Below are 23,890 nucleotides of genomic sequence, written 5' to 3' on the forward strand. Positions count from 1 at the left end.
CCTTTTTGGGGACTAGGAAATACAGACAATAGAACCCTCATCCTTGAGACGGAGGCGGGCGCCTCAGTGTAATGAGGAGTTTGTTTCCTGTTGAAGAATTGCCTTGAGAGTGGCTGTCTGTAAAGGCCTGTACTTTTAAGAATTTAGGTGTATTCTTATCACTTGGCTAGTTAGAGGTATAAAAGAAAGAATCAAAATCACTGTCTGCCAGTGTAAGGTCCTTCTCTTACTGTGACAGTCTGAGGCCCTGTTCTTAGGCTAAGGCCTTTGGCTAAGCGACAGAGGCAGCCATAAGCTGGGAAGCGACCGGTCACATCCTCACATTCCAAACCAGTCACATTGAAAGAAGGTGCTACTGGGCTGTTAGGAATACAATCCTGTCCTGATAGTGCCTATCACCTCCAGAGAAAGGGAAGTGCCTAGAAGATGTAAAAGGAAATTGAGGTTGATAGTTTTCTGTCTGGTAAGAACTCACTTATCAATAGACACAGCTGGGAAACTCTTATGTCTTTATAGATGTAGTTGTGAAATCATAGAATCATAGAATATCAGGGTTGGAAGGGACCTCAGGAGGTCATCTAGTCCAACCCCCTGCTCAAAGCAGGACCAATCCCCAATTTTTGCCCCAGATCCCTAAATGGCCCCCTCAAGGATTGAACTCACAACCCTGGGTTTAGCAGGCCAATGCTCAAACCACTGAGCTATCCCTCCCCCAAATCCTCACTTCTGTATCGTTTTGTCATTATAGTTCCCACTTTGCTATTGTTTATTGGCATGGTCTCTGTCTGTTCTGTGATTGTTTCGGTCTGCTGTATAATTAATTTTGCTGGGTGTAAACTAATTAAGGTGGTGGGATATAATTGGTTAGCTAATTATGTTACAATATGTTAGGATTGGTTAGTTAAATTTCAGAAGAATGATTGGTTAAGGTATAGCTAAGAATATTACTATATAAATTAGGGGCAAACAGTAAGTAAGTTGGGATTCGAAAATAAGGAAAAAGGAACTTGTATTTAAGCTTGCTGGAAGTTCACCCCAATAAACATCTAATTGTTTACACCTTCGGACTTCGGGTATTGTTGCTCTCTGTTCATGTGAGAAGGACCAGGGAAGTGGGAGAGTGAAGGAATAAGCTCTCTAACAGGGTCAGGAAGGGTGTTTGCAGGGAGGGAAGGAGATTAACTCTATGGGAGTATCCCTAATGGATGGTTATGTCTTGGAAATTATGCATCATAATTAGCTCCCAGTTGCAGGCAAAACAGTGAGACGGCCTCCAAAAAGGTGACAGAAGGGGCAGGTGACATCAGAGATGTTTTAGTCGAGACCCGCTCACCATCAAAAGTGGCTCCTAACCACAGGCTGGGAACAGGTTGCAGTAGTAGAGGGGGATAAAAAGCAGGGCCTCAGTCTTCTGTCTATTACAGAAAGGCCCCACGGATTCTGACAGCAGAATGCACAAGTAGGAGGTGGAGGTGGTCTTGATTTAAAGGTCTGCCTTCTTGTTTGTCCTTGAGACCCATGTGCAGATCCCCAGGGAGCAGAGGGAATACCCTGAGCTGAGTCCTTTAACAAGTGGAGAGTCTCATCAATCTTCTCGTTAAAGAGGCTGGACTCAAAGGGAAAATCTTGGATAGTATTCTCCACCTCCCTGGGGAAGCCAGAGGATTGAAACCATGAATCCCTCCTCATCACAATACCAGTGGCTAAGCTTCTGGATGCTACATCTGCTGCAGCCTGAAGAACTGTTTTTGCCACCAGCTTGCCCTCCTCCAGAAGGGAGAAAAACTTGGCTCTGTCCTCTCAGAAAAGTTTGTTCTAAAAAGCTGCCAGCCTAGAGTAGTTAATCATACTTGGCTAGCAGGGCCTGGTAATTGGTCATGCAGAATCACAAGCCCGCAGAGATCTTTCTCCCCAGGAGGGTCAGTTTCCTGGAGCCCTGGTCTGATGGGGTGGTCCTTAAGTATTGAGACCTATATGTTCCATAGCAGCCTATACCACCAGGGAGTTGGGAGCAGGGTGGGAGAACAGGAATTCAGCTCCCTTTGCCAAAATGAAATAGCACTTCTCAGCCCTTTTAGGTGTGTGTGGGGGAGGGGGTAGAAAAGAGCACATAGGATGCTGGGGGATGTGCCAGACCAATCTCATTGGTTTCAAGATGGCCTTGTTAACTGGGAGAGCCACCTTACTGGGGCCTGAGGCTGCAGAATGTTCAACAGGCGATGATGAGTCTCGGGCTTCCTCCAGTGATATCTGGAGACCACTGGCCACTCTTTGTGGTAAGTCCTGTTATTGCTTATGGAAATGGAGTCACCAGTACCTGTGGTTCTGGTACAGCATCTTCCTCCATCTCACACACCAATGGAACTGGTTGTTGGTGCAAGGAGAAAGAGTGCAAAGACTCCTAGGTGGGTGCTGGACATCTGGTATAGGGATCCCATAGTCCCCAACAGGGCCAGAAAGAGGGGCCAACTGTTTGAAGGGGATCCCATGGCATGGGGAACCATTGGTCCCAAGGTGCTCATAAGGGTAGCAACCGTAAGTCCTTGATTGCCTACCCAGGCTTAGGTCTCTGTGACGATGAAGGAGGGGCCAGCTCATCAGATTTGTCCAAATCCAAAAACTGCTCCTTCTGTAATGTCAGAGCCATCAGTACCGGGGTAATCCTGCTTGATAGTTGTAAGAAAGACCGCTCCTGGGACAACAAAGCAATATAGTCTTCTGGTATAGTAATGTCCCTCAGAAGGGCCAAGCTAGAGAAGAAGGGAGACTGTGGGTGGGGGAGGAAGATATCCTCTGGTGCTATATAGGTCTCTGTGCACTCCATGTGCAGGGTGTTCTGATGGTTGGCACCATCTGTGCACCCCATGTGGGGTGTTCTTCAGGCGGCTGTATCACTATCGCACAGTCTGAAGCTACACTTGTGGAAGGGACTGGAGAACAACGGCCCTTGTGCTTCAGAACTCGAATCACCAACGGAACAGGATCCTTCTCCCTACGCACCGAACCCTCCACCCTGATGGTTTTTTGGCAGAATCAGTTCTTTAGGGTCTGTGTGTATGGGCTCACCTGACCTTGATGGGCTCAGGGAAAGGAGTGTGTCTCTTACAGACAGTCCTCAACAGGGATCTGTCCTTGTGCCCATGAGAGCATCCCTTACTCTTATGAGAAGCCTTGGAGAGTGTGTCTTTGGGCTTAGACACTGAGGGTTCCACTTCTAAGCACATACACAGAGGGGTGCTGCTTGTTTGATGAGGCCAATGTACAAGGAGGTCTTCCTGGACCAGATCAGAAAGGGGCTTTAGAGCCTTCTCCATCAAGTCTAAGGTGAAACTCATGAGCTGTGAGAGTTCTTGGTGGAAACGAGCGACAAATGCTGCATGTCATTGAAACATGTGTCTCACCTAGACGGTCGGGACAGAGCTGGTATTAATTCCTTTTCTGTCAGTGACTAAGGCAGGAGATACAGTTTTGAAGATGGGGAGTCTGGGCATGGTCCCTGACTATGGGGAAGGCGTCTCCAGCCTGGGGAAAGCAAACTACACTAACCTAAAGAACTATTTACAATCTTATTTACAAGTTTTCTGAAAGGATGACACTGGATTCCGACTCAGACCATGCAGAGGTAATAAGGAACTGAGAGGGTGTTGACCCACACTACTACTTATATCCTCAACTCGGGAGCACGAGGAGATCTAATGCGCATATGTGGGACAAAGGACATTGCTTGTTAAAGTCTCCAGACTCAGGAGTATGGTGTCCATGAGTACCCACATGTGTAATGCACAGAGGGACCAACACTTGAAGAACAAACTTCTCACAGCTAGCTAAAAAAAGTTCCATATTTAGTTGAAACTATAAATGTCTTAATTGAAAATTGGTATGAAAAGTTTCATTGTGCTATAGGCGGACAGTTTCGAGACAAACTATTGTGCAATGTGAAAAGGAGTACTTGTGGCACCTTAGAGACTAACCAATTTATTTGAGCATAAGCTTTTGTGAGCTACAGCTCACTTCATCGGATGCATACTGTTTTTCCACAGTATGCATCCGATGAAGTGAGCTGTAACTCACGAAAGCTTATGCTCAAATAAATTGGTTAGTCTCTAAGGTGCCACAAGTACTCCTTTTCTTTTTGCGAATACAGACTAACACGGCTGTTACTCTGAAACCTATTGTGCAATGTGAAGATATACAGGCACCCCATTAACTACCACCAGTCCTGTTAACCATAGCTATGAATGGCAGTCAGTCAATTATACTGAAGCACACATTTTGTTCTCATCTTAATTTCCCTTGTGGACTTGGGTTCGGTTACCTATTGCACAGTTGGTTAAACCACCACCCATCCAACAGAACTCTCATTAGGACAACTGGTAATTAGGTTTCCTTTCCATAGTGCTCAGTGTTTAGAAAGAAAAATATGCAATTTCAGATAAAGTTCAGAATCTAAATCTCAACACAAGCTCATTGTTACAGATCAAATCTCAAGGCACTCAAGTGACAAATTGCAACCCTGAGTTTCCAAGTATTGAGAAATAGTCTCTCAATCTTTTTTACTCCCTTTTTAAAAAGTTCACCAATAAAATATTAACCAAAAAAACTGATGATAATTTTATATCCACACAGAGAATTTTTTCACTTCTCTATTTAACCATCCCTTGTAGCTACCTCAACTCATCTTACTGGAGAGAAGACATACCTTACTTCTAAGGCAATGGTTCTCAACCTATTTACCACTGTGGGCTGCATATGCAGCTCTGTTAGGTGGGCCACATCCACACACTAGATATACTACCTGTATGGCCCTGAGGAAGTCACATGGGCAGTAGCTGTGTGCTGATTGGGCCACAAGCAGCCCACAGGTAGCAAGCTGAGAACCACTGCTATAAGGCCACAACCACATCACTTCATGGTTCAAAAGCCAGCTCTTGAGACACCAAAGCGATCCCTGCTCTATTCTTTAAGAGTGCAATGTGTTTAGTCTGATATACAGCAAGCATACCCCGGAACACATATCACTTCCCTTCTCTATATTGTCCTTTGGGTTCCCTAGAAGTTCTCACTTAAATACCTCAAGGAACTAAACATGTTTGAATGGGCTCCAGCATGGGGAGCAGAGTAGAGTTATCCTCTCAGGACATCAGAACACGTCTTGGCATTAACATTTCAGTATAATAGTTAAAATCATACACAAACCATCTTCAATTTGGAATTCAACAAGGGTTGCTTTTCACCATATCCCATCCGAAGTTGGCGAAAGCACTTTGCACATCAGATATGAGACAACCTAAGTCCTTCAAAGTGGGTGAGAGTTCAGCCTAAGCATCTGGAATACGAACACTTCAGAGGTACAGTATTTTCACGTTGCCCACTTAGTTCAACAGGAAAGCGTGCACTAGAATGGCAGATGCTTTTACTGTTTCCCTACCTCTCTTGAAAAAGCAGAGGTATGAGTCCTAAAAAGAAATCCTCAAATACTCACCATTGCTAACCATACGTCTAGCTACTTCCCAGAGGACTAGTCCAAAAGCCCAGATGTCAACCCTTTTATAAGAGTCAAAGCAGTCCACTTGAATGGTTTCATCTAAGACTTCAGGTGCCATGTAGCGCTTGGTACCCACACGGGGGTTGTTCCCCACATCCAACTGATTAGTGCTTTGGGAATGCATAACTGCAAGACCTGAAACAAAGAAAGAAGAGTTGCTATTAAATCATTTAAAAAAAAAAAAAAACGAACTCTAGTAGCACATGCAGTTAGAGACTTGAACTGTATACAGAAGTTGGTACATATTCCAAGGACCACAGAGGTTTCTTAAAAACAAGCAACAGACAGGGTTCAATTGTCCAAAGAGCAGCTGTGTCAGCTCCAAACTAGCTGCCAAATATCAAAAATAGCCTGTTTGGCCATAGACTTAGACCAACTATCTCTTACAAGATTACTATTAAACATGTGTATTGCACTGTTATAAAATTTTATCATTCCAGGGATTAAGTGTTTGACAGCCACTGGATGTCACCGTTACTCTCTACACGTATAACCAGGCAGCCAGGAATCTTATTTAAAAAGAAAACAATTCTGCCCCGAGTCCAAATGTATTTATGGAACTTTTGGGTAGGCGGATACATCGAAACTGAGGGGGAAGAGAGCTTTCTTTGCAGAGAGAGGAAAAAATACTGCATGACCAATATGTATACTGGAGTAAAAAATAAAGCTGAAAAACAGCAACACATATTTAGGTCAGAAAGTAAACATCATCAAAGGGGCCTGAGATGAGAACCACTCAACCTGGTTTATGCTGATCTCCAAACATTTAAGTAAAGAACATTATGTGAAAGACTAAATTATAGTAAATTTGGAAACACAACCCATTTTACCATGGTAAACAGGCAGTCACTCCAAAGTAAACAGTGACAAGTGCAGGACAACATTAAGCAATAAAACAGAAGACAGACTCTTCCTGACTCCCTTAACAACATCTCATACTTAAATTTAACACAAGCTTATTTAAGACAACTTGATAACGCTTTAACAGCAGACCCATAGAAGATTAAGTCACAGGATTACTGGATTCCTGAATATTCCTTCAAAACACTGTCTTTTTTCCACAGTAACAAGGATTTGGAAAAAAAAACATTTTTCTGCTGTTTAAGTGCACTTCCAATCAATTTGGAGTTCCTACAAGAACTTGCACAGAACTTGAAATGTGCAATCTGTTAACCCCTTCACTGGCTAAGGACGATAATACACTAAGTCTTTTAATCAGATAAAGGCACCTCCAGTCCTTAAGTATACATTCCCCCTTTCAGATAGAAAGACAAATTTTACAGAGCAATTTTCCTGACAAACTTTGAACATGTCAGTACTTTGGGGGAATTTGCTGATATAACACTATCCAAACTGGACAAAATACAGGTTTCTCTTATATAAGGTTCAGTTGAATGACAGGTCAAGGGCTTAAGACTCAAGTTAGTGTTTTTCTACACTACAAAATGAGAAAGTGTTGCAACCAGATCCTCAATATGATTTTCTCTGTACTGTAGGTGGTATTTAGAGACCAGATGTTTCACCGTTTTAAGTGTACTTGCCTTCCACTTCAAGAAACCTAGGTGAACCCAAGTGCTACGCAGGGTCTCAATTAGTGCCAGACTACTGATTTTGACAGGAAACATTTAAAGGAAAGATGGGAAGAGTTGGAACTGATGCAGCTTCTTGGTTTTGGACAAGAAAAAAAGTCTTATTTTACATCACTATTGGGATCATTAATGGCTTCCATACAGATATTCCATACTAAACATTGCTTGAGTAGTTATGTTATAACCTCCTCAATTTCCTTAGCATTTTTGCATCTTCTCTAGGAAGGTCAGTACTTGTTTCAAAACAGTGACATTCACTGCACTATTCTGTGTCCTGTACTATATGCAAGTCTTCTGCTCTCTTCTACAAAGCTATTGCAATGATTCATTGTGTATGTGGATTGCTTTTATAGTTCTCCCAAACTAACTACAAACTACAATTTTCCTAAATCCAGTAACTTGAATACAGACATTCATTAAAGTGAAGCCACCACATACACACTTGGGTTTCTTTATTAAAAAATGGATTATCTATACAGAAAGTATGAGGCTGTTTGCTACAATTGTAAAAAACCTGCAAGCTAGGTATTTCATTACCTAGTTCCAAAACATTCAAAGCTTTAATTTCAAAGGACTTTCCTCCCTAAACTTCTAGTTCATGTCCAGCCTAGATTAGTAGCAACTGAAACTTGTTACCATCAAACTGCCATTTGGCAATGAATTTATTAGTTCCCCATCCAGATCTTAGAGGACAGGCGTAACCAGCAGAAAACGAGCACTCTTGAAGACACTTTCATCAGGAAAGATAAGGACTGAACAACAATGAAGAAGTGATCCCGCCAGCGACACCAACGTAGGGAAGACTGCACAGATATCGTCTCTGCTACAACTGTTCTATAAACAGAGCTGCTCAGCTTTGAGACAGTTTTCAGAGTTTTTCAGTCACATTGAAAAATGAGAGCAAGGGTGTGTGTGTACACAATTACATGTACACAATTTTTACTCTTGGGAAAATTCTGTGCAACTGCGACATGCAGAAAAGTTTCCGCCCCTCACACAGAATCCCTTTGCTTCCTTGCAGAAAATGGTTTCTGTGGGGAAGCAAAGAGAAGCTGCACCAGTACTCACTCACCCCTCCCCAGCAGCTCAGACTGTTCAGGCAGCAGGGGGAAGAGGTAAAATCACAGAGCAGCTGGGGCTGGGTCAGATCAAGCCCCAGAAAACGTCCACAGCTGAAGAAAGTTTGCACCATTTTGGGGTTGGGGGGGAGAGAGGGAGGAGAGAAAGGTGTTTTGGCTGCATGGGAGTTGGGCAGACAGGGGGAGCAGCTCCCTGTACAGTGACATTCCCCCCCCCAACCCCCTCCTGTATCAGGAGCCCCCTGCACCCAGAGCCTCCCCATTGAACCCCCCCCTCCCCAAGCCCTCACCCTGCTGAGCCTCACCCCTGGCATTAGGAGCCCTCCATACTCGGACCTCCACCACATTGAGCCCCAACCAGCTGCACCTTAACCCCCCCAGCACCCCCACCCACCCACCGAGTCCTAACCACCTTCACCATGCCTCCCCTTGCAGGATCCTATTCCCCTGGCACCCAGACCCCCATACCAAACCCCTGTGCATCCAGATTCCCCTCTGCACCCAGACCCCACACCAGGCTGCCCACACCCAGACTGCACCACACAGAACCTTGGTACTTCTGAGGGAATTCTGCACCAAAAATAAATAAATAAATAAATAAATTAAAAGAGACATTTAACTTCTGCAAAGTTCTGCATATTTTAATTGCCAAAACAACACAATATCATCACACCATTTTCAATTATTTGCGGACAAGAATTTTGAAATAAATTACCAAAATAACTGAAAATGGTGTGATGATATCGTGTTTATTTTGGCAATTAAAATATGCAGAACTTTGCAGAATTTTAAAATATTGTGCACAGAATATTTTAATTTTTTGGCACAAAATTCCCTCAGGAGCAAATTTTTCTTTTAGTTTATACAATTAAGGAATTTCTCAACTGGATGCACTGGCAGATCCAGAGCAGTGACTTGGATGGTAATACAATGCATAACCACTTGGTTCTTAACTGCACTTCTCTAGCCATCAGAAGCTACACTTCACTACAGTTCTATCTACACACACTGTTGCTAAAAAGGTAGGCACAGAGACTGACATCAGTGTTGGAAAGGAGAGGAATGAAAGAAAAATCAGATCAGAAGAAAATGAAGACAGGCCAACCATGCACAAAAGGACTCAATACAACCTGTAGACGAAACCGCTGTTTTGGTTAATCCCCATTAGAGATAATGAAGGAAGAAGAGTGCTCCATAAATAGGTGGCCAAGATTTTCATATTCAAAAAGGCCATTTATTTTTCCCACTGGCAAAGTTAGTCGAACAGCAGCAAATACTTCTGATCCTACCTGTGTAACATACACCCCTCTACTATACCACTGAGGTCTCCAGATACCACTGCAAAAAGGTTTCATTTCACTTCTGTGGTGCTGACTCAATAGTGAAATAAATGCTGCCCCCTTCTGGTGATGATTAAGTATCAGCTTAAAAATGAACTCTACAAAACAGAATTTAAAGATGTGTATTACTTATTTCACTAAATAAAATATCCATTTCCTGTTTGAGATTCCCTCTGTGGACTCTGAGGAGCTGTCCCCCTCAGCAGAGATACAGCTAGATTGTTACTTATTATGGGAGCACCTGCATTTATGCTGAACACCATTTACGTGGGATACGGTCAGATCTCAATGTGTGTCACAGTCATAAGACCCAGTGATGTTAATGGGAATTATGCACAAAGAAAATCTCAGAATCAAGTCACACAATGTTTTTAAATCCAGCCAATTATTTCCTTACATTCAACATGTCTTAAAACAACTAGTCTATCACTTTTTTCTTCCCTTTGCACAGATAACAGAAGCATCGCACCATAATGCCTTGTACATTAACCAGTCATGTTGCTTTAATCATCCCTCTGCATCCCCCGGCCTAGAAATTGTATTTAATTTTTTTAAAAAATACAAGTAACTCAATAAAAGCTTGGTTCTGTGCTCACTATCAATGGTGAAAGTCCCACTGACTTCAGGGAATGCTGGATCAGGCCTATAGGTGCCAGGGAGTTAAGTGTTATATTTTGTACAATAAGTTTTACAGGCAAAAATTTAGTAGGATTTTAAGATTTAAGTAAAAACATTTGGAACAATAAGTGCATTATTAGTAAGAGCCCAGTTCAACCCAACTCCCACTGACTCCAAATCAGAGTTGGATCAAGCCCTAAATTGCCCCCCTTTCCTTTTGAAATGGAAGACTGGAAAAAGTTCATTAATTTAACATTTAGAGAGGGAAAAAAAGTTAATTGGATCCTAAATATTATCCATAAAGCCTCTAAAATGCTATAGACTAGACATTATTAATGAAACTGTGAAGTGTTATTTATTGATGAAGCCTGCTCTGAGAATGATCCAAAATGTAACATCTGTTTCTGAAATCAGAAGTGGTACTAAGTTTATTCAGCTGGATAAGTACCTTGTAAGTGCCCCCTAGTGGCTGCCTTAACTTCCAAGAAAGTTACAAATTGCTCAAAGTACCTTAAAATTTATCTACTATATTTGGTTAGTTATGGAACATACAGTTTGTGTTGTTTGGAAACTGAAACTCACCTAAATCTGCTATGCAGCACTGCCCATTTTTTTTAACAAGGATATTTTTGCTCTTCAAGTCCCGATGGGAAATGGCAGGCTTCCCCTGGGTCCCAAATATCTCTATGTGCAAGTGTGCAAGGCCACTGGCTATGGACAGGACTATTCGTAGGCAGCTGACAGTGTCTAACGTAGTGAGCTGTAGATAGTCGTACAGAGATCCCATTTCATGATAGTGTGTAATTAACCACAACTGGGTGCTAGAGTTTCTAGAAGTCATATCTGACGCAATAAAACCTGAGAGGAGAAAAGCAAAGAGACAACAAAATTAGCATACACAAATGTCAAGTCTACATCAAGAGGTAAAATATCATCAACAACTTATAATTTAAAACTGAACCGAAATATAATCATACTTGTGAAAGGCCACTGTGTAGATGATAAATACTAAGATGAGGGAGCAGTCTTAAATTGCATAAAATGCAACTAAAATATATTCACAAAAATGCATCATACCTTCATTTGAATGACTACAACAAGATAAAATTGCAAGTTACGGGTCAAAACCAAACAAGCTTTTTAACAACTAAAATCCACAGTTTAAAATTTCATGTTAAACAATGTCCTTTATTTGGATGTTGGTTAATTAAGCAAATCAGTTTTAAATACGAATTATTAAACTGTTTCCCAATAATTAAAATAACTCAGTATTTGCGTTCTACTGTAATGAAAACCAAGTCACTATACAGAATTAGTTTTGGCAATCTAAATAAAGTGAATACTCCTAGCTCTAGCCACCTTGAACTCAATTAAAAAATATAACATACAATACATGCTCACCCCCACCAATCAGCCTGACCCGAAATGCAGCCATAATCGAACGAACCAACTGATACCACATTCCACTTCAAAGCCCCATCATTCACTCTGTATCTTAAACCTTCCCCAAATGCCTGCGAGAACAGGCAAGCCCTGCAAAATGCATTTGAGGTCCAATGATTTGAGCTATTTTGGGTCACAGTGAGGAATGAAATCAGAATTGAGTGGCCTGCCAGCAACTTTCTTCACCTTAAGGAAGGGAGCTCCAGTTTGAGCATCACTGCAACTCCAACACCGTGGCATTGGGAGAGAAGCAGTCCCTCAAATAGGCAGGTCACAGGCCATCTAAATCTTTATTGGTCAAAAACAACACACTCTACTTGAGGCCAACAAGCAGCCAGAGCAGATCACAGAAAATGGGTGTTCCAGGTGAGCTATTGTGCTCACGAAGCAATGTAACAAAGTTCCTCCTCTGCCTTGGTGGGTCCTGCTCTTATTGGCGGACTTTCTTGCCTCAGAGGTTCACGGCAGCCCACAGTTTGGCCACTTTTGTGGCTCAAATCTGCCACTCACTCAGTTAGCCTCATCACTGGCCAGCATGGGGAAAAGAAGAACAATCCCTGCAGTCTCTGCTGATCCACCTAGTGGATCGGGGAACAGGCCAGAGACCTTCCCCTTTGGTGGAACCCACAGTCCAAGTCAACTCCTCTGGTATCAAGTAGGGAGTTGGGGGGGATAGAGAGATGGGGGGAAACCGGGCCCACCCTCTACTCCGGGTTCCAGCCCAGGGCCCTGTGGATTGCAGCTGTCTACAGTGGCTCCTGTAACAGCTGGATGATAGCTACAACTCCCTGGGCTACTTCCCCATGGCCTCCTCCCAACACCTTCTTTATTCTCACCACAAGACCTTCCTCCTGATGCCTGGTAATGCTTGTACTTCTCAGTTTTCCAATCGTATGCCTTCTCACTCTCAGCTTCTTGCGCCTCTTGCTCCCAGCTCCTCGCACGCACACCACAAACTGAAGTGAGCTCCTTTTTAAACCCAGGTGCCCTGATTAGCCTGCCTTAAATGATTCTAGCAGCTTCTTGATTGGCTGCAGGTGTTCCAATCAGCCTGTCTTAATTGTCTCCAGAAGGCTCCTGATTGTTCTGGAACCTTCCCTGTTACCTTACCTAGGGAAAAGGGACCTACTTAACCTGGGCCTAATATATCTGCCTTCTATCATCCCTAGCAAGAAACTGCACAACAAGATAGCTGGGTATGTCACCCATCTGATGAAGCGTATTCAGAGGGGGACTGTCAGAGGTATCTCCATCAAACTGCAGGAAGAGGAGAGAGAGGAGGGATAACTATGTCTCTGAGCTCTCTGCCCTTGACCAGGAGATCACTGAAGCTGACCCAGATACTAAGGAAATGCTGAAGCTGCTGGACTTTGGCAGTCTGTCCAACCTGCTGGTCACGCAGCCCACTGTGGGAATGAACTTCAAAACACCAAGAGGAGCTATCTGAATCCGTTGCTGTGCTGTCACTTTTCCAATAAATGTGGGAAACAAAAACAAAACAAACAAAAAAATCACTCTCCTGTAGCCTTCTGGCATGACCCTGTCACAGCAAGCAGCCATATTTTGCACCAGTTTAATGATCAGATTTAAGATGTATCCCCATGTAGAGTGCTATAATATCCTACTTTGAATGACAAAGGCATTAACATGAGTGAAGTCCCTCCGAAAAGAAAAAAACACACCTTCCTGGCCAAGTATATATATGGGGGGTTGGGGAAGGCAAGCAGAGAGTAACAATAACTACTTTATACTCTGTGAGCAACTCTTGGTCTAATCATATCATGAGCACATAGTAGCCAGGGAGTACACCCTCAAATCAAGATATTTCCTTAAAGCTACCATCACCACCTTGGCTTTGGTCTCCTCTGGGCTAAGCAACAAACAGCTTGCTCTCCAGTAGCTGGAAATGCCACTTGGGAATTGCTGAAGCAAAACAAATTAGAAGATCCTCCCTGAGGCTGCATCAAGCTGCTCTAGGCACCAAACCCAAGATGCTCTAAATTGCATCCACAGGATTGGTGGACAAAAGAAGGTGGCCGATTGCCAAGTGAAATTTAGCAAGACCTAGTCAAGCATCTTTAGTCAGATCACTTTTCCCCCTACCAAACACTGGATGACAACAGCTATTATGCAAGGTACCTCAGAGGTAGAGCGAGGTGGAAAGACAACAACTAACTATGGCTGGATTTCTTGATCCTTTCTAGAAAGTAAATTGAGAACAATTTATTTTGTAAACAGAGAACCAAGACCCCCAGAGGTGTCCTAGATCAAAATCAAACCCAAGATCCAGAGGTGAAAGAGAGGGAGCTGCTCTTGTATTTACTGTACAGTCTACAAAATTAGTGACCTGAATAGTTTTGGTCAAAGCAATAGAAGTTTGTTTCTATTCACTTGGGAATAAAGTTGTTTCTTTTAAATAAAAGCCCACCGGGATAAAGCACAGGGCACACCCAAACAAAACAAATGCACTTCCCACCCTTCCCCCCACACACACACTTTTCCCTTTAAAATTCTAATTTCTTATCAATATGATGACATTTGACATTGTGCCTTAAAAAAAAAAATCCAAAGAATAACCAGCAAATTTCACAGTAATCTGGTAAGACTGACATGATTTTACTCAGTCAAACAGCAGAACATTGGGAAAGGGTAATATTTCAGCCAACTCAGTACACTCTCAGGAAGAGAAGCTCAAGATTTCACATTTCTGGAGGCCACAATATTATTTTTGTAAAAGCAGAGGAAACTGTTTCAGGAAACATTTGACAAACATCTTGGAGGCTGATCCATGGAGCCAGAAGGGCATTCTCTAACAGGAAAGGAACAAGAAAGAGCCTTCATAAAATAACTTAAAGTGAGACAGGTTATGGGTAAGGGAAAAGTCACCGAGTAGTAAACAGACTACTGCTTTTCATTTTTCAGAATGATGCACCAGTGAAAAGGCAGAGACTAGGAAAGAAAAAGTACTACCTAAATTAAAAAAATGCAACTGTGGTTCAATACATTCAAGTGTAACAAAATTAGAGAAGAAAAAGCATTTTCTTAGGCTTCTAGCTCCAAACAGAGAGTGTGTTGCAACAGGTACAGTTGAGAGAGAGAGAAAGTGATACAGGGTCTCAGTATTCAATATCGTTAGGAAAGAATGGGTACATATTTATATACAGGAAAAATGGGCTACTTCATAAAGGACAACTCTAATTAAAGTCTGACTTTAAAGCAGATTTATTAAGTTCATACAACACAAGATCCCTACAAAAAAAGTTAAGAGCATGAAAGGAAAACTAACAACTCAGAGGTCAGAAGCTGTTTCATAGCAATGGTCATAAGGATATGAAACATCTGATCGTGTGCCAGAGCTTGAACCAAAAAGACAGGCGTTTCTCAAATACACATGAGGAGGGAAGATAGTAGCAATAGCAGGAAAATCAGCAAGGAAACAGAAGCGCAGCTGATTGTCAGGCCATGGCAAGTAGCCTGTTTGCAACTGTAATCCTAAAACCAGTGAAGTTTTAGCATGTTTTAAGGTGCAAAGGTAGAAACATTTTATTTAAGTGAGCAAGGAGAGGCAGAACCAACCTGTTCTGTTCACAATCATCTTCATTAATCTCTCAGTACCATGATATAACCAGACCAGCTCATGATCTCCTCCCTGCATTAGTGCAAGCTCTTGTGTTGCTGATAGAGTTTGTAGGCTTAGTAAACGTTAATTTCAAATGCCATTTACACCAAGAATATAAAGGTATTTTTAAGAACTGGTAAATCCCAATTACCTCACCCCTGACATACTTTACCCAGACACCACGAAAATATTTCCTAAAGTTTGGTACTACATCTTCGTAGTAACGTCTTTTTCCTTACATAGGCAACTCATTTCTGTGAACTCCATAAAGTCTAAAGGAATCCTTATACTCAAATCTAAAAAGCACATTAAGTATGCAACAGTAAAAACAGAGTTTTTCCCCTCTTTCTTCCTACCCCATTACGCCTACATAGATTAAAACAACATTGGGCCTGGATCCAATACAACGACATTGGGCAGCTGTCTCACAACTCTCAAAATGGTCTGGTTCTCGCCTTTGGTCACACTGCAACGTGTGTGCGCGCGTGTGTGTGTGTGTAAAACTACCCCCCCCCCCATGGGAAATAGCGACACACACACCCTCCCACAGGCTGAGGGAGTACTACAGACCCAGGCTGCACACCACCTTTCTTTTTCCTGACAGCAATCAGCTGACAGCCACACTGCCTGCTTCTCACTAGCTTGTTTTTGCATTAAGGCAATGACACTCTGATCATGGGCCTTTGATTTCAAGGATCAGCCTATAAATCCCTCCCTTATTCCCATAAGGGTGTCTCCCCTCCATTTTCCTAAAAGCATGTACCAAACCCTGGATTTTGAGGGGCACTTAGAAAATTGAGGCGCACGCAACATTACTGTTCACAGTTAATGCAGTTTCCTAGTATCCCTGCTTTAGTATAATGGTTGTGATTGTTCTACTTACCTAAAATATTTTCATGCCGCAGTAACACAGTGTTGTACAATTCAGTTTCCCTGAACCAGGATTTTTCATCTCGTGAAGAAAAGATCTTCACTGCAACATTTTCTCCTTGCCACTGACCCCTCCAGACCTCTCCATATCGGCCTTTTCCTGACAAAAAGCAAAACGGTATTTTGACCAACATTGTTCATTAGTGTCAGTGAATTAGAAGTTAGCATAAATAGATCTCAAGTCAATCCAGTCTAAATAAAACAATATTGAAAGATAACAAGCTGCACTGCCTGCAGCTCCTTGCTCTCTCTGAAATGCTACTTTAACAAATTAAATGCACAAGCCTACATTAAACACAACATAAAGACTGCAAAGGTAAACACATGCACCCCAATCCATAACTAGGATGCCTATGCACTCCAGCGATATAAATAAATAAATAAATCCCTGCTGAGCGCCAGGCCCACCCTCCCATCCCCTCTATTTCAGGGACTCCCAGGAACTCCACCCACCCATTTGCTCATGCCTTGGTCTCTGTGTCTTCCATCTCATTGTTCCCATTCTCCACCCTCCAACGTGACAGGGTATGTGGGTCCCCATATTCCTCTCCCAATCCCTCCTCTGGGTCCCCACTTTGCCTTCCCATCTCAATCATTTCTACACCTCTGTGTCCCAGCCCCCACCAAATCTCCATTCCCCCAACTCTAGGTCCCTGTTTCCATGTCCACGCACTCAGCTCCTCACCCCACTGGGTCCCTGCTTCCCCAGTCACCACCAGTCTCTAGTACTGAGTGTAGAGATTTGCTCACATTGTCTGCTCATGACAATGCATTAGCAGTAGAGTGCCACACAGCAGAGCCCAAGTGGTAAAATGTTCTGATAGTTCTAGTTTTCACTATTGTATAGTGATTTACATGATCTAAACAAGTCAGCCTCAATTTCAGTGCAATGTATTGCTGCCCCAACGTTCAAGGGTTGGGTGGGGGGGTGGCACATCGATTCAACAACAGGTGTAATCAAGTGTAAAGAGATATCAGACCCTGATGTTGCAGTGCTGTCACACAGAAGGGATTTCCTGCCCACGGGCTTTCACTGGCAGTGCTATTTAGCCTTCCTATCTAAACACTGCCAACTTGAGCTAACTTAAGAGCAGGCTCAGTTCCAAACACACATGGGACGTTACTATCTGCAGACCAGAGACCATGTAAGATCATCATGTGTATCCTAACACTCCTGGTTAATACAAACTGAAGAAAAAAACCTCACATGTGCTTTTGACACAAGTATGAATGTTTGTCACTACTTAATACATTCCATACCAAGGACAGACAGACAGCAGCACTAATATCATTAAGGCTAGTCAACACACTCATACTGATTTAAGTGTTTTGGCTGGGGTATGATTTTTCCTTTATTTTTCTTGAAAGAAAAAACAAAATTAGTACAACTATCAGTGTAGATTGTGATCCAGAGGAATAAGCTATACTGACAAAAGCACATTTTATACTGGTGCAACTACATCCACACTAGGGAGTTTGTAACTGGTTTCAAGCAAACAGATAAAGAGCTGTACAAAATCCTGTGTTTAGACCAGCAGACCTATGGTAGCAGACGAGATAACTGACTGATGCTGGAGGCCTGTAGCTAGCCTATCTTGAGTTCCATGAGGAACACACCTAGGTTATCATCAATGGATCTCCACTGGGCAGTTATAGAACACGAAAGCCTAATGTGGCTGTAGATAACTGAACTTACTCTTCCCAGCCTGAGCCAATGAGCACAGAAATAGAAGAAAGGACCCAGCAACTATTACCAGCATAGGAAAATGACCTTATATTCTTGCTCCAATAAAGTAAAATCTAAACAAAAAGGTGGAGGAAACAGATTCATTCAGAGATTCATAGAATTTAAGGCCAAAAGGGGACATCATGAACATCTCATCTGACCTACTGCATAGGCAGGCCACCCAATTTCCTGGTTTCTTTCTTTGCAAGAGAGAAAAAAAAGAGGCACATGGATTTATTTCCTTTTCCTAGTGTTTAAAAATAAAAACATTAAGTCACTTTATGGAAAGAGAATTTTTTCCTTCTCCAACTTGTTATTTTAAAAGGATATAATTGCTTATGTCTTGAGTTAAAATGCAAACACATTGTAGAGGTAAATGTTTTTCAACAATGAAAAAAAAATCATCTTGTTACCTTCCTTCAAAAAGAAGAGTGCTGGGTGGCAAGAAGGGAGGGCTCTGAGTTTCTACAGAGAATTCCTTCCCAGGTGTCTGGCTGTTGCCAACACGCTCCAGGTCCAAGTGACTGCCATATTTGGGGTTGGGAAGGAATTTTGCACAAAGTCAGACTGGCAGAGGCCCTGGGGGTTTTCATCTTCCTGTGTAGCATGGGTCATTTGCAGGTTTAAGCTAGTGTAAATGGTGGACTCTCTGTAACTTGAAGTCTTTAAATTATGATTTGAGGACTTCAGAAACTTAGTCAGAGGTTAGGGGTCTGTTACAGGAGTGGATGGGTGAGGTTCTGTGGCCTTCAATATGCAGTAGGTAAGACTAGATGATCCCTTCTCACCATACAGTCTAGGAGTCTAAAGAAAATCTTCACAATACTTGTAATAATGCACCTGGGTACACTATAATTAGCTACATTCTCATGCAATTTGTTTTTACCCCTTAACTATAATTCAATTTTAAACTTTTAGTTATCTGAACACCCACCGAGTAAGCTGTATTCTTCATATCTAGATGCTTTCAAACACCATATATTCATATTTTAAAAAAGGATTTAAATGTCCCCTTCAAATTTAGCTTATTTGGCTTGTTTTGCTGATCACTTTGAAAGCTATATTTGACCTCTCTCCTTTCTAGCTTTAGCTGATAGAGCTATGCAGATATTGGACCACAGAGCACACACTATGCAAAAGGTGAAAGTATTTTTCATCAAACTTTCCCCAAAAAATTTCATCCACTGGCAGAAGCATGGAGAACTCCACTTAATAGAAGTTATTTGAAAACATTTTGAGTACTGAGAAGAGAAAGAGGCTGTTTGAATGGAGGTTAGAGCTCAACCTCAAGTGGTACCAGGACTTGATATTAGATATACAAACAAGAGAGTTTTACTAACCTACACACTCTAAGAGCGTAATCTGACGAGCCACTGTTCTTTGTACCAGGAAAGGAAGACCAGAACCACTTCCAGATGTACAGGAATGGTCCAATAAGTCCTATTTAAAAGGGGAGAGGAAACATTTGAGAAACGTAGAGTACGTAGATTTTTTATCCAAATACAATGTACATGTTCCCACTTGTTCACACAATATTGATCTTAAGGATTATTAGGGTAGCACCCTGAAACCTGATTAGCATCAGGACGACATTGTGCTAGACATGGTGCAGATAGGCAGACACCCTGCCCTGAGGAGTTTACAGTCTTAGACCAGAAGCTATAAATAGAGGCTGGGGAAAAAAGATACAAATTTTACATATACAGTCATTTTCTATTGCAACCCACTGTCAGAAGTTTTCTTCACACAACGCAAGAGAAAAGAGGCCTCTCAAGTCTGTTCCTACTTTTTAGTTAGCAATTGTACCTGCCACAACACCATTTTCCTCCAAATATTTTTTTTTGTAATGAAAAAGTGATTGACATTTACTGCTCCTACAACTGCCCTTGGGAGTTTGTTTGCTGAATGGTGGCTACTCTGTAATGAAATTCTACCTAAATTATTTTAACATTCTGCGCTGCCTTTGCTTAGCTTGTGCCCCCTCAATCCTATATTTGTCGATCTCAAATGACCTTATATCCGCTTTATTCTTTGTGTTAGAACTTTCTGTGCCTCACAGGAGGATTTCCTTCCAAATGATAGAGGTTTCATTTCTTTGACCTTTCCAAATTTAAGACCCTTCAACTCCCTATATGATTATGGGAAAGTAAAAATACAGCTACAGACTAACACGGCTACCACTCTGAATCAGCAAAAAGAATGAGGAGTACTTGTGGCTCCTTAGAGACTAATAAATTTGTTAGTCTCTAAGGTGTCACAAGTACTCCTCATTCTTTTTGCTAAAAATGCAGTGTTTTAAAAATCTACATAAGCTTTTGCTTTACCTTTTCAAATTGCAGTATTAGCATATTCTTTTCATAAAAGGTTACCAGAATTGCACACTGCTGTAAATGTGGCCTTGCTAATCACAGAGACAGGAGTTTACCCCTAACTAATAGTTGATACATCACCATTTAAAAAAAACACTAAAAATAAAAATTTGCTTTAAGAATCCCTAAAGGGAATCTTACATTTTTAAAGAGATCTTTAGAACTTAAAACTTTTCATTTACCAGTCAAAACTAAAGAAAGATTAAATTTCAATAGAAATGAAAAACCTGAAAGAGGAAAATATACACCTGCTGTAGAAGTTTGTTTTCTTCCATTCTTCCAAGACCTGGTCCACATTCAGATTTTGTACTGGTTTAACTTTCCAGTTCAGGAGTTGATTTTTTGTTGAAATAGTTACACAGCAGTACGACCCCTCTTAGAGTAGATGCAGTTATACCAGTGCAATCCTTCCCATATAGGAATAAGTTATCCTTTCTTCTAGAAAAACTGAGTCCACGCTAGGGGGTTGCACCACTTTAACTATGAGGTATCGTTAGAGCTGTACAACTTGTGAGAGTAGATAAGTCAAGCTCTAGCACAAAGGCGCCAGTTCAACAGAACCGTTCCTATTCAACAAAGCACTTAAAAACACGTTGAAGGCCTACTAATTTTAAATGGAATTTAAGCCACAGGGACCAAAGCAAGCATCAAAGTTGTTCTTGCACATTAAAACCCAAGATCTGTTTGTTATTAAAAACCTGTGAGTATTCCACAGGGTGGCAGCACGTGAACATTCCAAAATGAGACTTTTTGAATGTCAGTTTTCTAAGTAAACTACACTTTAAAAAAAAAAAATAGGGATGGGATGCAGGGGAGCGGCTGCATTTTTTGTCATCAACAAAAGCTCACATGCTCAAAACCTATTACTCGCCCACCTGTCACACCGCTACTTATTTATTTAACACACACATGAGGGACAGAATTAGTCTTCTAGAAAACAGCATGTGATCCACAAGCGCTGACTTTCCAAAGTGCCGGGGGTGCTCGACCCCCAGCTCTGCTCCAGGCTCCGCCCCCACTCCACCCCCTCCCCAAAGGCCTCACCCCACCTCTTCCCACCCAATTCTGGCCCCTCCCCCGAGCATGCCGCATCATCGCTCCTCCCCGCTTTCCCCCAGAGCCTCTTGTGTGCCACGAAACAGCTGATCATGGCCAGCGGGAGCCATGGGGAGGAAGGGGGAGGTTCTGATCTGCAGGGCCCCCGGAGGGAGCTGATGGGGGGCTGTCAGTGAATGCTCAGCACCTAAGTTCCCTCTAAGCTGCGCGGCTGCTTTTTAATCCCTGCGCAGGGGCTCAGAGCTGCGGTGAGGAGAAATGCCTTTCCCCCTGCATGGACCTGCCCCGGCCGGGGGAGAGCCCCTTCTCTCCCCACTGTCCCCAGCACGGACCTACCCTGGACCTGCCGCGGCCTGGCCCAGGCCTGCCAGAGCTGCAGGGGAGGAAAGCCCCTCCCTCAGCCCAGCCGCATTGGAACTGCTGCAGTCAGGGAGAGGTGCCTCTCCCACGGCCCCGAGCTGCTGTGGTGAGAGAGAGAGAGAGAGAGAGAGAGGGCTAGAGGGAGTCCTCTCCCCACTGCAGCTGGGGGCAGCCTGCACCCCCAAACCCCTAATCCCCAGCCCCATCCCAGAGCCCACACCCCAACCCTCTGCCCCAGCCCTGAGCCACCTCCCACACCCTGAACCTGTCATCCCCAGCCCCACCCCAAAGCCTGCACCCCCAGCCAGAGCCCTCACCACCACTACCCCAGCCCAGAGCCCCCTCCCACAGTCCAAACCCCTTGGCCCCACCCCCACTACATGCATTTTGTTATGTGCACCAATACGAAGGGGATATGTGCACCAATACAAAGGGGATATGTGCACCAATACAAAGGGGATATGTGGCACAACAAAATTCATTCCACACGTGGATGTAAAAATGTAGAGGGAACACTGCTCAGCACCCACCATTTTCTTACCTCCACGTTGATGCTCCAGCCCCGGAGCACCCATGGAGTCTGTGCCTAAGGTGTGATCAGGTTATTAAAAGACAATAATAATTAGGGTTGGAAGGATTAGATGAGCGGTTCTCAAACTGGGTCACAAACCCATTTTAATGGGGTGGCCAGGGCTGACGTTAGACTTGCTGGGGCCCTGGGACCCTTGGGCATTTGCTTTGCCCCCCCCCCCCCACTCCCTTCGCCTGGGGCAGTGGGACTCGGGTGGGCTCAATCTTCAGTCCCCCCTCCTGGGGTTGTGTAGTAATTTTCTGTCAGAAGGGGGTCATGGTGCAATGAAGTTTGAGAACCCCTGGATTAGATTAACTGGTGTCAGCAAACATTGACTAACACACACACACCCCAAAAAATTAATCAATAATAGTAGAAATTTACAAATAGGCAAAGAAAGAAAAAAGCTGCTTGAGCATTGGAGTCAAAATTCAGAAATTTAGACTTTTGCATGAGGCTCTGTAAATGGACTAGCGAGTGAATGGTAAAGACAGGTGTGATTTCTTGATTTAAGGATTATTTACGTTGTATATTTTGACATGTGATATTGACAATCTGTGTTTTAGCATTTTATAAAGCTTTAACTTTTTGAATCTCAACACCTACTGTCAAATAATTGTCTGACCCTCCCTTCCAATAATTGCGTATAACTATGACAATTTTAATGCTTTAAAATGAAAACCAATATTGTCAGTTTAAATTATTAAAAACTGAATTCTGCCAAACCTAATACATACACACAAGGGGGCTGAATAAAAGTTGCACATGACAACCTTCACTCTGGCATTTCCTAACTTCTGTAATGCTTGACTTCTCAAGCTGACATTCTTTTGACGTAGGAAATTATATTTATAAAAAAATCTAAATATAAAAAAAATAATTTGATCATGTGGAGCCATACTGACCCCCATATGGGTCAAGTGCAAGGTTGGGCTCAGTTGATCCACAGTTCTACCACTTGAGCTAACTGATACCTGGTAGCAGTAGGAGACTATTAGCTTCTATGTGGACCTGCCATTAGAGGGAGATGGAAACACTCTACCAGTGGATTTCACACCTATTTGTGAGACAACAAACAAATATGGAGACTCAGGAACAACAGGTTTTATTCCAGGTTCTGTTGGGGAGGGTTCTCTAGTTTGGAGAGCTTTCTGGCCCTTATCCTCCCTCTTCTCCACAGATCCTATCCTCTTCCCCACCCCAGTTCTTATCTCCCACCTCACTGCCTTCTACCCCCATTTGCTCCTATCTCTGGGCTTGTCTACACTTACATTTTATAGCGCTCTAATTTGGTGGCTCCAGGGTGTAAAAATCACCCCCGAGCGCAGCAAGTCTGAGCGCTTTAAAGCACTAGTATAGACAGGCTCCGAGCCGCGCTCCCTGTGCTCAGAGCTAATTCCCTCATGGAGGTGGATTACCAGGAGCGCTGGGAGAGCTCTCTCCTGGCACTCGCACGCGACCACACTCGCACTGCAAAGCGTTGCCACGAGAGGGCCCCTGCGACAGCGCTTTGAAGTTTCCAGTGCAGCCATGCCTCTGTCTCCTATGCCAGCACCTGACTCGGGGGTGGGTGGGGGAAGGGGAGAGGAGAGGACAGAACAGGTACCAAGAATGGCCAATAGATGTGGTTTTTACAGGGCAGAGC

The 23,890-nt window shown here is 43.0% G+C and overlaps 1 protein-coding gene across 5 annotated transcripts in view; it reads right to left on the reverse strand.

Annotated features, from left to right (window-relative positions):
* ACVR1 (activin A receptor type 1) overlaps nt 1-23,890 on the reverse strand; it is a 136,891-nt gene that overhangs the window by 24,596 nt on the left and 88,405 nt on the right. For all 5 annotated transcript variants that reach the window (XM_084643249.1, XM_084643246.1, XM_084643247.1 and 2 more), the window contains 4 exons: nt 19,230-19,329; nt 16,117-16,263; nt 10,754-11,029; nt 5,483-5,680 (listed from right to left, as the gene is read on the reverse strand). In XM_084643249.1, coding sequence (XP_084499375.1) covers nt 5,483-5,680; nt 10,754-11,029; nt 16,117-16,263; nt 19,230-19,329 — 721 coding nt within the window. The remainder of the gene's footprint in view (nt 1-5,482; nt 5,681-10,753; nt 11,030-16,116; nt 16,264-19,229; nt 19,330-23,890) is intronic.

Source organism: Lepidochelys olivacea, assembly GCF_965140295.1.
Source record: "Lepidochelys olivacea isolate rLepOli2 genome assembly, chromosome: 11".
Classification (NCBI taxonomy): Eukaryota; Metazoa; Chordata; order Testudines; family Cheloniidae; genus Lepidochelys; species Lepidochelys olivacea.